Raw genomic sequence first — 13,831 nt, 5'->3', positions numbered from 1 at the left:
GCTCCAGTTTCTTCCCATAGTCCAAAGATGTACCGGTTAGTAGGTTAATTGGTCATTGTAAATGGATCCATGATGAGGCTAGGATTAAACTGGGGGATTGCTGGCTGGCGTGACTCGAAATGCGAGTAGGGCCTATTCTGTGCTATATCTTTATGCAATACACTAAAAAGATGTTCTAGCATTGGAGAGGGTCCAGAGAAAGTTCATGTGAATGAGCCCAGGAATGAATGGGTTAACATTTGATAAGCATTTGATGGCTCTGGGCCTGTACTCACCAGAGTTTAGAAGAATGAGGGTGGTTTCATTGAAACTTATCAAATATTGAAAGGCCTGGATAGAGTAGAGTGGAGTAGATATGGAGAAGATGTTCTAGTGGAGGAATCTAGGATCAGAGGGCACAGACTCTGAATAGAAGGATGTCCTTTTAGAACAGAGATGAGGAGGAAGTTCTTGAGCCAGAAGGTGGTGAATCTGTGGAATTTATTGCCACAGACAGTTGTGAAGGCCATGTCATTGGGTATAGTTAAACTGGAGGTTGGTAAGCTCTGAATAGTAAAGGTGTCAAAGGTTAAGGAGAGAAGGCAGAATAATGGGGCTGAGAAGGATAATAAATCAACCACGATAGAACGGCAGAGCAGACTCGATGGGCTGACTGGCCTAATTCTGCTCCTATGTTTATGGTTTTATTAACAGCAAAGCTTTACTGACACCTTGGTGTCCATATATTGGACTGTTTACATAATCAAGGGTGAGATGTGATAGTCGCTTTGTAATAAATCCTCAGTTTGTCTGATATTTTGCTGGTAATTAAGGTGTTTCACTCCCCATTCATTATGTTATTTCATTTCCCGCAGAGTGACCTGTGGTCTTTGGGAATCACCGCAATTGAAATGGCAGAAGGAGCTCCTCGTAAGTAGTTTTGTTCATTGTTTACTGAAGCACCTCCAGACAATTTAAGGGTCACATGGGTGGCTCATTAGTGTAGCAGTGGGTGGGAAACAGACAGCTTCCCCATCAGGTCTGGAGTCAGGCAAGGCTGTCCCCTCTCCCCTGTCTTGTTTGTCTGCTGCATTGAACCCTTTGCTGAAGCCATCAGGAGGAATGAGGGAATAAGAGGGGTGACGCTGCCAGGCAGTGGCAGGACCCAAGTGAAAACCTCCCTGTACATGAACGACGTCACCGTCTTCTGCTCTGATCCGAGGTCAGTTCGCAGGTTGATTGGCATCTGCGAACAATTCGAGCTAGCGTCAGACGCCAGGGTCAACCGCACGAAGAGCGAAGCCATGCTCTTCGGCAACTGGCCCGACCGATCCAGTGTCCCCTTCACCATCAGATCTGACCACGTGAAGGTGATGGGGATCTGGTTCGGAGGGGCTGAGGCGTGCAACAAGAACTGGCAGGAGAGGACTGCCAAGGTGAAACAGAAACTGGGACTGTGGGGAGGGCGCTTCCTATCGATAACAGGCAAGAACACTCAGGGCTGCTGTACCTGGCGCAGGTCTGGCCCGTCCCCCACTCCTACAGCTCGGAAATCACCCAAGCTGTCTTCAGATTCGTCTGGGGATCCAAGATGGAGCGGGTGATTCGGACCCTCATGCACAAGTCCCTGGACAACGGGAGCAAGAACGTCCCCAATGTCGCCCTCACCCTGATGGCCAGCTTCGTGTGTGGCTGCATCAGGTTATGTGTAGAACCCAGGTATGTGGGCACCAAGTACCACAACGTGCCCAGGTTCTACCTGCCGTCCTGGCTACGAAGGATGGGTCTGGCCCCACTCCCGCGCAACGCCCCAGTCAGCTGCCATCAGGCAGTGGTCGACACGTAATGTCCTGCAGGCACTGCAGCAGAAGGACGTGATGGACACAGTGGGGTGGTTCCCTGAGCAGACCGTCCAGTTCATCTGGCAAAATGCCTCATTGCCAGACCTCACCAATGGGCACCAGGACCTTGCCTGGCTGGCGGTGAGAGGGGCCCTCCCAGTCAGATCCCTCCTGTACGCCCGGAACGTCGTCTCCACACCCCGCTGCCCACGGGAGGACTGCAGTGTGGAGGAGTCTGTGACCCACCTCTTTGCACACTGTCATTTTGCAGAGAGAGTGTGGGATGGACGGGCTAGTGTCACGTTTCATCCCCAGCAGCTGCGTAACAGAGGACTCTCTGATCTACGGGCTGTTCCCGGGGACGCACACGGAGACCAACATCCAGTGCTGCTGGCAGATCATCAACTCGGTGAAAGACGCGCTTTGGTCGGCCCGAAACTTGGTGATCTTCCAGCACATGGAGATGTCCGTGGCAGAATGCTGCTGGCTGGCACATTCTCGGCTGCAGGAGTACGTGCTGAGGCACGCACTGAAACTCGGTGCAGCCACTGCAAGGGCCCGGTGGGGAAGGACCATGGTTTAGGGTGCTTCTCCCATGGGAGTGGGAGGGGTCCGGTGACGGGGACTATACCCCTCAACAATAGTGTGGTAAGGTGAGCCAACGGATTGCCACGAGGGTGGCCAGAAGTATGGATACCTAGAGACCATCAGGGAAACGTATGTAAAGGATTGAGAGTCATTGAATGGTTGTTTGTATATAATTTTATTTTTGAATGAAGTATATTTTGAAATAAAAAAATCCTAGCTGATTTGATTTGCTGCAAATGACTCATTTCCCTGTATATTTCAATCCTTAGATGTATGTGTGACAAATAAAGCTGATCTTTCTTCTTTCTTCTTTCACTGTAACTGAAGTACATGAAACTTACAGGGGAAAGTAGGCGTTCATCCCATCAAATTCCTGCATGAGGAACGCATGTTCTCCATTTTTCTGGAATGCAGTATTTGATGCTGTCATCGGGAGCAAGAAAGGGGTGACTCATTTCAGAGGATCAGAACTGAGACCAGCACATAATTACAGAAAAGGCATGACACTGCCTCTACTTCCTTCGAAGTCTGCATAGATTTGGCATGTTATTTCTCTTCCGTTATTACCCTACCAACATCAGGCTCCTGAACTGACGTGGATAACTCCAATCGCTGCTACTCTGAACATGAACCATTCAGAAGACGTAAGGGAATAAGTTGTCCATAAAACTTTGAGTGTGTATTCAAGCTCCTGTTCCTCCTCCGTGGTAGTGGCAATGAGAAGAGGCCATGTGGTGAGAGTCCTTCATGAAAGATGCCGCCTTCTTGAGGCTCTGCCTTTTGAAAATGTCCTTGATCGGGGGGAGATGTTGGAGATGCTGGAGATGTCTGAGTCTCCTGAGTAAAGTTTTCCCATTCTTCTCTATTGGATTTATTGATAATGTATCTGTAGTTTTTATCTGCCTTTTTCAAAGTTTCCTTACTTCATTTCAAGCAATTTCACACCACAACCTTTATTTCACATCCCCTTTTGTGATGCTGCCACATTATCATACAAATAATTCTATCTCCCTGTTATTTCATCATTTTCACATCGACATTTCTTTTTGCACTACTTCAGACTGCATGACAATCTTTGAACCATTCTGTTGTTCTACACTGATTCAAAGATTCAAAGTACATTTATTATCAAAGTATGTATACAGAATACAATTCTGAGATTCATCTTCCCACAGGGAACCACAAAACAAGGGAGCTTGAAGCACACTCAAACCATGGAACCCATTCAAGAAAACATCAAACCCCAACGTGCAAAAAAAAGAACAATTTGTGCAAATGACAAAAAGCAAGCGAACAACACACAGAATATCAAATGTCAAACCAGTTGTCCAGTAGTATTCATTCTAGTTCAGTTCAGTGTCTGGTACTCATTGATTGCCCTGATCAAACTTCTCAAAAACTAGCAAAAAAAAAGTAACCGGAATCCAATAGCACATGCAACATGAACCTCAAAGTCCCCCAAAATGAGTCCACAGACTTGCTAGTCAATCCTTGCAATGTGGATCCCAAGACTCCTTCACTCATCCTTATGAACCTTGACCTTTCTCAATGCCTCAATTGGAGAGAAGCGATGAAGTTGATGATGCTCCCCTGGCTTCCTGGCTGGCTTCTGTGGCACCCACCCCGCTCCAAACCTCATCGAACTCCCTCGGAGATCACAAAGTGGCAGACTGCTCAATCAGCCCAAGAAAATATACCATCAAAAGATAAAGCACAGGTTCCAATCACACACAGCTTAGTAGTAGAATCATATTTAAAAGAAGAAAAAGTAAAAGAAATAGTCTTGCGAACTGTTTGCAGGACGTTGCTGCTGGTCACGTTGTTTATTGGCCCCTTCTTGAAGAAGATTGTTGTCTTTATTATTACCGTGTATAATATGAGCTTCACATCAAGTCAAAGTCAATTTATTATCAAGGTACATACACTATATATCACTGCATATGACCTTGAGATTCATTTATTTGCAAGTGTTTGCAGAAAAATAAAGAAATACAGTAGAATTTATGAAAAAACTATACATCACTCAAGACTGACAAACAACCAGTGTATAAAAGAAGATAAACTACAAATGAAAAAGAAAGCTGAGAATATGAGTTGTAAAGAGTTCTTGAAAGTAAATGTGTAGGTCATAGAATCAGAACAGAGTAATGGTGATTGAAGTTATCCACAGTAGTTCAGGAGCTTGATGGTTCTAGGGTAATAACTGACAATAAACGATGTGACAACAATACAAATGCTGGAGGAGCTCAGCAGGTCAGGCAGCATCTATGGAAAGGAATAAACCGTTGACGTTACAGGCTGAGACCCTTCATCAGATAAATCACACGCTGAATCTACGAAATCTTCTAAGAAAGTAGAGGCATTTTCATGCCTCCTTTGTGATGGCACATACGTGCTGGTCCCAGGACAGATCCTCTGATATGATCACACCAAGGAATTTAAAGTTATTGAGCCTCTCCGCCTCTGATCCCTTAATGAGGACTGGCTCATGGACCTCTGACTTCTTCCTCCTGTAGTCGATATAACCAGCTCTTTGCTGATTATCATGAGCAAGAAATTTCATTGCACTCTGGTGTATAAGACAATAATTGGTGTTTGGTTAAATCCACTGTACTTAGTTCCTGATGCCTTGAAATTTGTTCCTGTTTATGTGTAATAAAATCTATTTTTAGTGGCACTGATGGAATCTGGTAACAATTTGTATGTCAGTGTACAGGGGTAGTAATTATTGGATTATATGTCAGCCAGAAAAGTAATGAATTATGCTTGTTTTTTGCTTCATTCATTAAATCCATCCCTTCCGTCGTTTTCGTCTTCCAGCACTCTGTGACATGCATCCCATGAGAGCACTCTTCCTCATCCCACGGAACTCTCCCCCCAAACTGAAGTCAAGGAAATGGTAAGATCATGTATTGGAGAGTGAATATGGTATTTGTCTATTATTGTCAGGTATAGAGTCGGAGAATACTACAGCACAAGAAACAGGCCCTTCAAGCACACCTAGACCATGAGCGACTATTACTCTGCCTGGTCGCATCAACCTCTACCTGGCCCATAGCCCTCCATGCCCCTCCCATCCATGTAATTATCCAAACTTAAATGATGAAACCAAACCCCATCCAGTTCTTCTACTGGCAGATCATTCTACACTATCAGTGCTGAGTGAGTGAAAAAGATCCCCCTCAAACATTTCACCTTTAACCCATGGTCTCTAGTTCTAGTCTCACCCAACCTCAGTGGAAAAAGTCTGCTTGGATTTATCCTACCTATACCCCTCCTAATATTATATACCTCTATCAAATCTCCCCTCATTCTCCTACGCTCCAGGGAATAAAGTCCGAACCTGTTCAACCTTTCCCTATAACTCAAAGTCCTCAAGTCCCTGCAAGATCTTTGTAAACGTACTGAGATACAGTGGGGAAAAAAAGCTTTTGTTTTATCTGCTGTTTGGCAGATGGTGCTGTATATAAATACATTGAGACAGCAAAAAGAAATCTGAATACAGAATATGGTGTTACGGTTACAAAGAAAGTACATCGTCATGTAACATACATCAAAGTTGCTGGTGAACGCAGCAGGCCAAGCAGCATCTATAGGAAGAGGTACAGTCGACGTTTCAGGCCGAGACCCTTTGTCAGGACTAACTGAAGGAAGAGTGAGTAAGGGATTTGAAAGCTGGAGGGGGAGGGGGGGATGCAAAATGATAGGAGAAGACAGGAGGGGGAGGGATGGAGCCGAGAGCTGGACAGGTGATAGGCAAAAGGGGATACGAGAGGATCATGGGACAGGAGGTCCGGGAAGAAAGACGGAGGGGGGTGACCCAGAGGATGGGCAAGAGGTATATTCAGAGGGACAGAGGGAGAAAAAGGAGAGCGAGAGAAAGAATGTGTGCATTAAAAAGAGTAACAGATGGGGTACGAGGGGGAGGTGGGGCCTAGCGGAAGTTAGAGAAGTCAATGTTCATGCCATCAGGTTGGAGGCTACCCAGACGGAATATAAGGTGTTGTTCCTCCAACCTGAGTGTGGCTTCATCTTTACAGTAGAGGAGGCCGTGGATAGACATGTCAGAATGGGAATGGGATGTGGAATTAAAATGTGTGGCCACTGGGAGATCCTGCTTTCTCTGGCGGACAGAGCGTAGATGTTCAGCAAAGCGGTCTCCCAGTCTGCGTCGGGTCTCACCAATATATAAAAGGCCACATCGGGAGCACCGGACGCAGTATATCACCCCAGTCGACTCACAGGTGAAGTGATGCCTCACCTGGAAGGACTGTTTGGGGCCCTGAATGGTGGTAAGGGAGGAAGTGTAAGGGCATGTGTAGCACTTGTTCCGCTTACACGGATAAGTGCCAGCAGGGAGATCAGTGGGGAGGGATGGGGGGGACGAATGGACAAGGGAGTTGTGTAGGGAGCGATCCCTGCGGAATGCAGAGAGAGGCGGGGAGGGAAAGATATGCTTAGTGGTGGGATCCCGTTGGAGGTGGCGGAAGTTACGGAGAATAATATGTTGGACCCGGAGGCTGGTGGGGTGGTAGGTGAGGACCAGGGGAACCCTATTCCTAGTGGGGTGGTGGGAGGATGGAGTGAGAGCAGATGTACGTGAAATGGGGGAGATGCGTTTAAGAGCAGAGTTGATAGTGGAGGAAGGGAAGCCCCTTTCTTTAAAAAATGAAGACATCTCCCTCGTCCTAGAATGAAAAGCCTCATCCTGAGAGCAGATGCGGCGGAGACGGAGGAATTGCGAGAAGGGGATGGCGTTTTTGCAAGAGACAGGGTGAGAAGAGGAATAGTCCAGATAGTTGTGAGAGTCAGTAGGCTTATAGTAGACATCAGTGGATAAGCTGTCTCCAGAGACAGAGACAGAAAGATCTAGAAAGGGGAGGGAGGTGTCAGAAATGGACCAGGTAAACTTGAGGGCAGGGTGAAAGTTGGAGGCAAAGTTAATAAAGTCAACGAGTTCTGCATGCGTGCAGGAAGCAGCGCCAATGCAGTCGTCGATGTAGCGAAGGAAAAGTGGGGGACAGATACCAGAATAGGCACGGAACATAGATTGTTCCACAAACCCAACAAAAAGGCAGGCATAGCTAGGACCCATACGGGTGCCCATAGCTACACCTTTAGTTTGGAGGAAATGGGAGGAGCAAAAGGAGAAATTATTAAGAGTAAGGACTAATTCTGCTAGACGGAGCAGAGTGGTGGTAGAGGGGAACTGATTAGGTCTGGAATCCAAAAAGAAGCGTAGAGCTTTGAGACCTTCCTGATGGGGGATGGAAGTATATAAGGACTGGACATCCATGGTGAAAATAAAGCGGTGGGGGCCAGGGAACTTAAAATCATCGAAAAGTTTAAGAGCGTGAGAAGTGTCACGAACATAGGTCGGAAGGGATTGAACAAGGGGTGATAAAACAGTGTCGAGGTATGCAGAAACGAGTTCGGTGGGGCAGGAGCAAGCTGAGACAATAGGTCGGCCAGGACAGGCAGGTTTGTGGATCTTGGGTAGGAGGTAGAAACGGGAAGTGCGGGGTGTGGGAACTATAAGGTTGGTAGCAGTGGATGGGAGATCCCCTGAGCGGATAAAGTCGTTGATAGTGTGGGAGACAATGGCCTGGTGCTCCTTAGTGGGGTCACGATCGAGGGGTAAATAAGAGGAGGTATCCACGAGTTGTCGCTGTGCCTCGGCAAGGTAGAGGTCAGTACGCCAGACTACAACAGCACCCCCCTTATCAGCGGGTTTAATAATAATGTTAGGATTAGTGCGGAGGGAGTGGAGAGCAGAGCGTTCCGAAGGAGTGAGGTTGGAATGGGGACAAGGTGCGGTGAAGTCGAGACGGTTGATGTCCCGTCGGCAGTTGGCAATAAAGAGATCCAGAGCAGGCAGAAGACCAGAGCGGGGTGTCCATGAAGAAGAGGAGGGATGAAGACGGGAGAAGGGGTCATCGGTGGGGGTGGAAGAGTCCTCGCCGAAGAAGTAGGCTCGGAGACGGAGACGGCGGAAGAAAAGTTCCGCATCGTGGCGAACACGGAACTCGCTGAGGTGTGGGCGAAGGGGGACAAACGTGAGGCCCTTACTGAGGACAGAGCGTTCTGCCTCCGACAGTTGAAGGTCGGAGAGGATGGTAAAGACCCGGCACGGATGAGAGCTGGGATCAGAGGGGGGAGGGGGGAGGCTGGGGGTGTCAATGGAGAGGGGAGGGTTGGGGTGAGAGGAAGATGTAGCCTCTGAGGGCCCAGGAGTTGACGGTGGGATCTGAGGAAGACGGGGCTGCGGAGTGGTGGTGGGGGAAGGGGAGACGGGAGTCACAACAGCAGCACATAAAGACCCGGCCTGGAGTTCAAGGCTGGAGTCGCAGTTGGTGGTTGCGCGATCGCTTTGAATGTCTCCATGGTCGTTGCTGGAGTCCGGGTTTTGAATATGTCCTGAGGTGTTGGAGCCGCCGAGACCAACAGCAGGGGCCGCAACCGAAAGTTCATGCCTGCTAGCGTCGGGGCCGGCAGGCTCTGCAGTCCGTAGATGTAAGATCTTGCGATCTTTGCCTAACATGACAAAGTCAAAGAAACGGCGATTGCAGGCGTGGATCCGACGGAGGATGAAATAGCGGGTAGGACCATTACAGACGGCGAAGAAAGTGTCCCGAAGGTGTGGAAGGGTCGACATCGTCATGTGTCGTGTCATTCGAAGTGGGCGATCACGGTCTTTCCATGATTGATCTTAGCAAATTTTTCCGCAGAAGTGGTTTGCCATTGCCTTCTTCTGGGCAGTGTCTTTACAAGATGGGTGACCCCAGCCATTATATATATTCTTCTGAGGTTGTCTGCCTGGCGTCAGTGGTCGCATAACCAGGACTTGTGATATGCACCGGCTTCTCAGATGACCATCCACCACCTGCTCCCATGGCTACACTTGCCCCTAATCGGAGGGGCTGGGGTGTGGGTCGGAAGCTGCTAAGCAGATGCTACACCTTGCCCAAGGGTGACCAGCTGGCTAGTGGAGGGAAGGAGCGCCTTACACCTCCTTTGGCAGAGACATATCTCCACCCTGCCACTGAAAAGAAAGTACAGGGAGACAAATAAGGTGCAAGGGCCACAAGGAGGTGAAGAGTTCATCTTTTAGCTGATGGCATGATAGTTCTAGAGCCCGATAAAAGTGGGACACGAGCTGTCCTTGAACCTGGTAGCTTTTGCTGTCAGAATTTTGTATCTTCCATCCAAGAGTAGAAGGGAAAAGCATGAGGACAGGGTGGAAGGAGTCATTTATTTATCACGTATGCATCAAAACATGCGGTGAAATATGTCATTTGTGTCAACAGCAACTAGTACACCAAGGATGTGCTGGGGGCAGTCTGTAAGTTTTGCTCCACACATTCTGGCACCAAAATACTGTGCAGGCAATGTTCCACAGAATGATGAAAGCAGCCACAGCAACAAAAAAAAGACAAAAACAGCAAAATCATCCCACCCACCCACCCACCCCCTCACACACTCAGGCAGACCTCCAACTCCAGGACAGGCTGCCTCCAGACCTCCAGTCCTCCAGTCCTCCAGTCCATGTTCCTGGATTCTCAGGCTAGCAGATTATGCTGGCTGCTTTCCCGAGGCAATAAAAAATGTTGATCGAATCAGTGGAGAGCAGTTTCACCTGTACGATGGACTGGGCTCCATTCTCAACTCTGCAATTTCTTGCGGTCTTAGGCAGAGCAATTGCCATACCAAGCTGAGGTGCATCTGGATAGGATGCATTCTAGGGTGCATCAATAAAATATTTGTAAGAGTCATTGGGGACATGCTGAATTACCATATCCTTCTGAGGAAGTAGTTGAGGCCTGTATAATAATAAATTCTAATAGACAGTTGGAAAGGGGCATGAATTGGAAAGATTAAAAGGTCATGTCAAAGTGAAAGTAAATTTATTATCAAAGTACATATATGTCACTGTATACTACCTTGAGATATATTTTCATGCAGGCATTTGCAGGAAAATAAAAAAACAGAATTTATGAAAAACTATACATAACCAAAGAATGACAACCAACCAATGTGCAAAAGAAGACAAAGTGAGCAAATAAAAAATAAATAATACTTAGAACATGAACTGTAGAGTCCTAGGAGGTATAGGTTGTGGAATCAGTTCAAAGTTGAGGTGAGCGAAGTTATCCCCACTGGTTCAGAAGTCTAATGGTTGCAGGGTAATAACTGTTCATGAACAAACACTGGTAAAGAGGATTCATTCTGATGGGGCTTCACGGGGGACATGGGCCAGTTGAGCCAAAGGGCCTTTCTCCACGCTGTTTAACTCGATGACTCTATAACTCTATTCGAGCTGCACCACCCAGCAATCCCCAATTTAACCTGAGCCTAATCGCAGGACAATTTACAATGATCAATTAGCCTACAAACTGGTACATCTTTGGACTGTGAGAGGATTGGAGCACCCAGAGGAAACCCATGCAGACATGGGGAGAGTATGCAAAACTCTTTACAGGCAGTGGCAGGAATTGAACCCAGGTCACTGGTTTTGTAAGGCAATAGCATTTAGCTACTGTGCTACCCTAGGCCATGCTGCCAAGTACAACCATCACTAGATTACTGGGAAGCAGGTTTCTACCAAATTTGTTGAGCATTGTCATATGTGCTTTTCTGGTGTCAACTCGTGGTTAACTTATTTTTTTATCACAATATACTTAGTCATAAAAATAATTTAACCACGTGTCCATTATTTTAGCTTTCCGATATCTGTAGTTGCTTTTTTAAAATTTTCATTTACTATGACATTCAGAGTGCTTACCACTTCCAGTCATTCATCAAAGGGTGTTAATTGAGAACACAACTGCTGAACAGAAGGACATCCATTTAGAAGAGAGATGAAGAGGAATTTCTTTAGCTAGAGAGTGGTGAATCTGTGGAATTCATTGCCACAGGCAGCTGCAGAGGCCAAGTCATTGAACATACTTAAGGCAGAGGTTGATAGGTTGTTGAATAGTCAAGGCATCCATGGTTACTGGAGAATAGATCAAATCTCTACACAATGCAACGAGCTGGAACAAGAATTCGCAATCTTTTTTATGCCATGGATCTATACCATTAAGCAAGGGGTCCATGGACCCCAGGTTGGGAAAATCTGAGCTAGAAGAAAGTAGAAAATATATTTTAGAGCTACCAAAAAAGTGTTGTGCATGTAAATGATAGAGTGTAAAATCATAACAATATAGATTGTGAGGCCAGGATTCCATTTCATCATAGGAGAAGTCTATTCAAGAGTTTGATATCATTTCCCTCCCCCCTCCCTCTTCAATGTATGTATTGCAGTACTTAACATTTCTACCATGGGAAAAAAGACTATGTACCAGAGAAAGCAGGATCTCCCAGTGGGCATACATTTTAATACCACATTCCATTCCCATTCTGACATGTCTATCCACGGCCTCCTCTACTGTAAAGATGAAGCCACACTCAGGTTGGAGGAACAACACTTTATATTCCATCTGGGTAGCCTCCAACCTGATGGCATGAACATCGACTTCTCTAACTTCCGCTAATACCCCACCTCCCCCTCGTACCCCATCCGTTATTTATTTTTACACACACATTCTTTCTCTCACTCTCCTTTTTCTCCCTCTGTCCCTCTGACTATACCCCTTGTCCGTCCTCTGGGTTTGCCCCCCCCCCGTCTTTCTCCCCGGGCGTCCTGTCCCACGATCCTCTCATATCCCCTTTGCCAATCACCTGTCCAGCTCTTGGCTCCATCCCTCCCCCTCCTGTCTTCTCCTATCATTTTGGATCTCCCCCTCCCCCACCCACTTTCAGATCTCTTACTAACCCTTCCTTCAGTTAGTCCTGACGAAGGGTCTCGGCCTGAAATGTCGACTCTACCTCTTCCTAGAGATGCTGCCTGGCCTGCTGCGTTCACCAGCAACTTTGATGTGTGTTGCTATGTACCCCAGTTATGCCTCTCAATTTTATAAACTACTGTCAAGTCTCCCCTCAGCTTTGGGTGTTCCAGAGAAAACAACCCAAGTTCGTCCAGTGTCCTCTTAAACTCTAATCCAGGAAGCATCCTGGTGAATCTCTTCTTCACCCACTCTACAGTCTCCATAGCCTGTAATAGGGACACCAACACCATATACAGTACTCTCAATGCAGCCTAACTGAAGTTTTATACAGCTGCAACATGACTATTTGATTCTTATGCTCAATGCCCGAACCAATGAAGGCAAACCACGCCTAGTATGGTCCTGGAACGTCATTGATATGAAGGAAACATCTGAACTGATAAAGTAAACCCCTTAGAGCAGACCTTAAACAGAGGTCCAATCCAACTATCCTCCAGGTAGAAACATTTTGCAAGAAAACACCGGGGGAATAGTCTACTCTCTGAGTTATATTTCCGCCTCCAGATAACATTATCAGGTTCATCATATACTCTGGAGTCTTGCTTGGCATAATTAGATATTCTTATTCCTTGGAATTGTATTGGAATTGGTTTATTAATGTCACATGTACCAGAATACAGTGAAAGCTTGTCTTGCATATTGTTTATACAGATCAAATCATTACACAGTGCATTGAGGTAGACACAATAACAGGACAGAATAAAGTGTCGAAGCCGCTGAGGAAGTATAGTGCTGGTAAATGATAAATGATAAGGAGGTTGATTGTGCAGCTAAGGTTCCATCTACTTGTACATCTTATCTCAATATTTTAGGAACAATTTCTTCCCCTCAGCCATCAGATTTCCGAATGGTCCATGAACACCACCTCCCTAATTTTGTTCTCTTTTTGCACTACTTATTAAATCTAATTTTTAATATATACAGTATTTATTATCATAATTTATAGATGTTTTAATATATTGCTCTATACAGCTGCTGCAGAACAAAAAAATTCACAATGTATGTCAGTGATGTTAAACCTGATGCTGATTCTGTCTCTAAAGAGTTCCGTTCAAGGGTCTGGTAGCAGTGGGATAGAAGTTGTCTTAAGTCTGGCGGTACATGCTTTCAGACACTTGTATCTTCTGCCCAATGGGAGAAGGGAGAAGAGAGAATGTCTGGGATGGGTGGGGTACTTGTATAGCAATTTCTCTGTGCTTCAGAAGCTGGACGTAAAGTAGATGTTACACAACTGCAGTTCGAAGTCATTTTTGTCTCTTACGCTGCTATCATCCGAACCTAGCACTACGATGCTTTATTTTTCCCAGAACAGCTGTGGGAGAGTTTTCTTAAATTAATAGTCCTTTTGAGCTATTACTTACCTTAAAAAAAGGTCACTGCCACTGGATCTGAAGGGGAGAATTTGTTCAGGGATGCGCTATTTGTTCAGGCTGCTATGGAAGGCAGAGACTATCTCAGCTTCCTCAATTGTAAGCCATGCGTCAGTGCCACAATAAAAATGCAGCAAGATTAGTCACTGCTCAGTGCTCACCTTTA

At 46.3% G+C, this 13,831-nt stretch overlaps 1 protein-coding gene across 4 annotated transcripts in view; it reads left to right on the top strand.

The window, feature by feature from the left end:
- Positions 1–13,831, top strand: part of si:zfos-2326c3.2 (mitogen-activated protein kinase kinase kinase kinase 4) — a 349,204-nt gene that overhangs the window by 159,021 nt on the left and 176,352 nt on the right. For all 4 annotated transcript variants that reach the window (XM_063061134.1, XM_063061135.1, XM_063061138.1 and 1 more), the window contains exons 8-9: positions 855–909; positions 5,229–5,307. In XM_063061134.1, the coding sequence (XP_062917204.1) occupies positions 855–909; positions 5,229–5,307 (134 nt within the window). The remainder of the gene's footprint in view (positions 1–854; positions 910–5,228; positions 5,308–13,831) is intronic.

The sequence above is a fragment of the Mobula hypostoma genome, chromosome 10 (assembly GCF_963921235.1).
Source record: "Mobula hypostoma chromosome 10, sMobHyp1.1, whole genome shotgun sequence".
Lineage (NCBI taxonomy): Eukaryota > Metazoa > Chordata > Chondrichthyes > Myliobatiformes > Myliobatidae > Mobula > Mobula hypostoma.
This window is presented reverse-complemented; position numbering and strand designations above follow the sequence as displayed.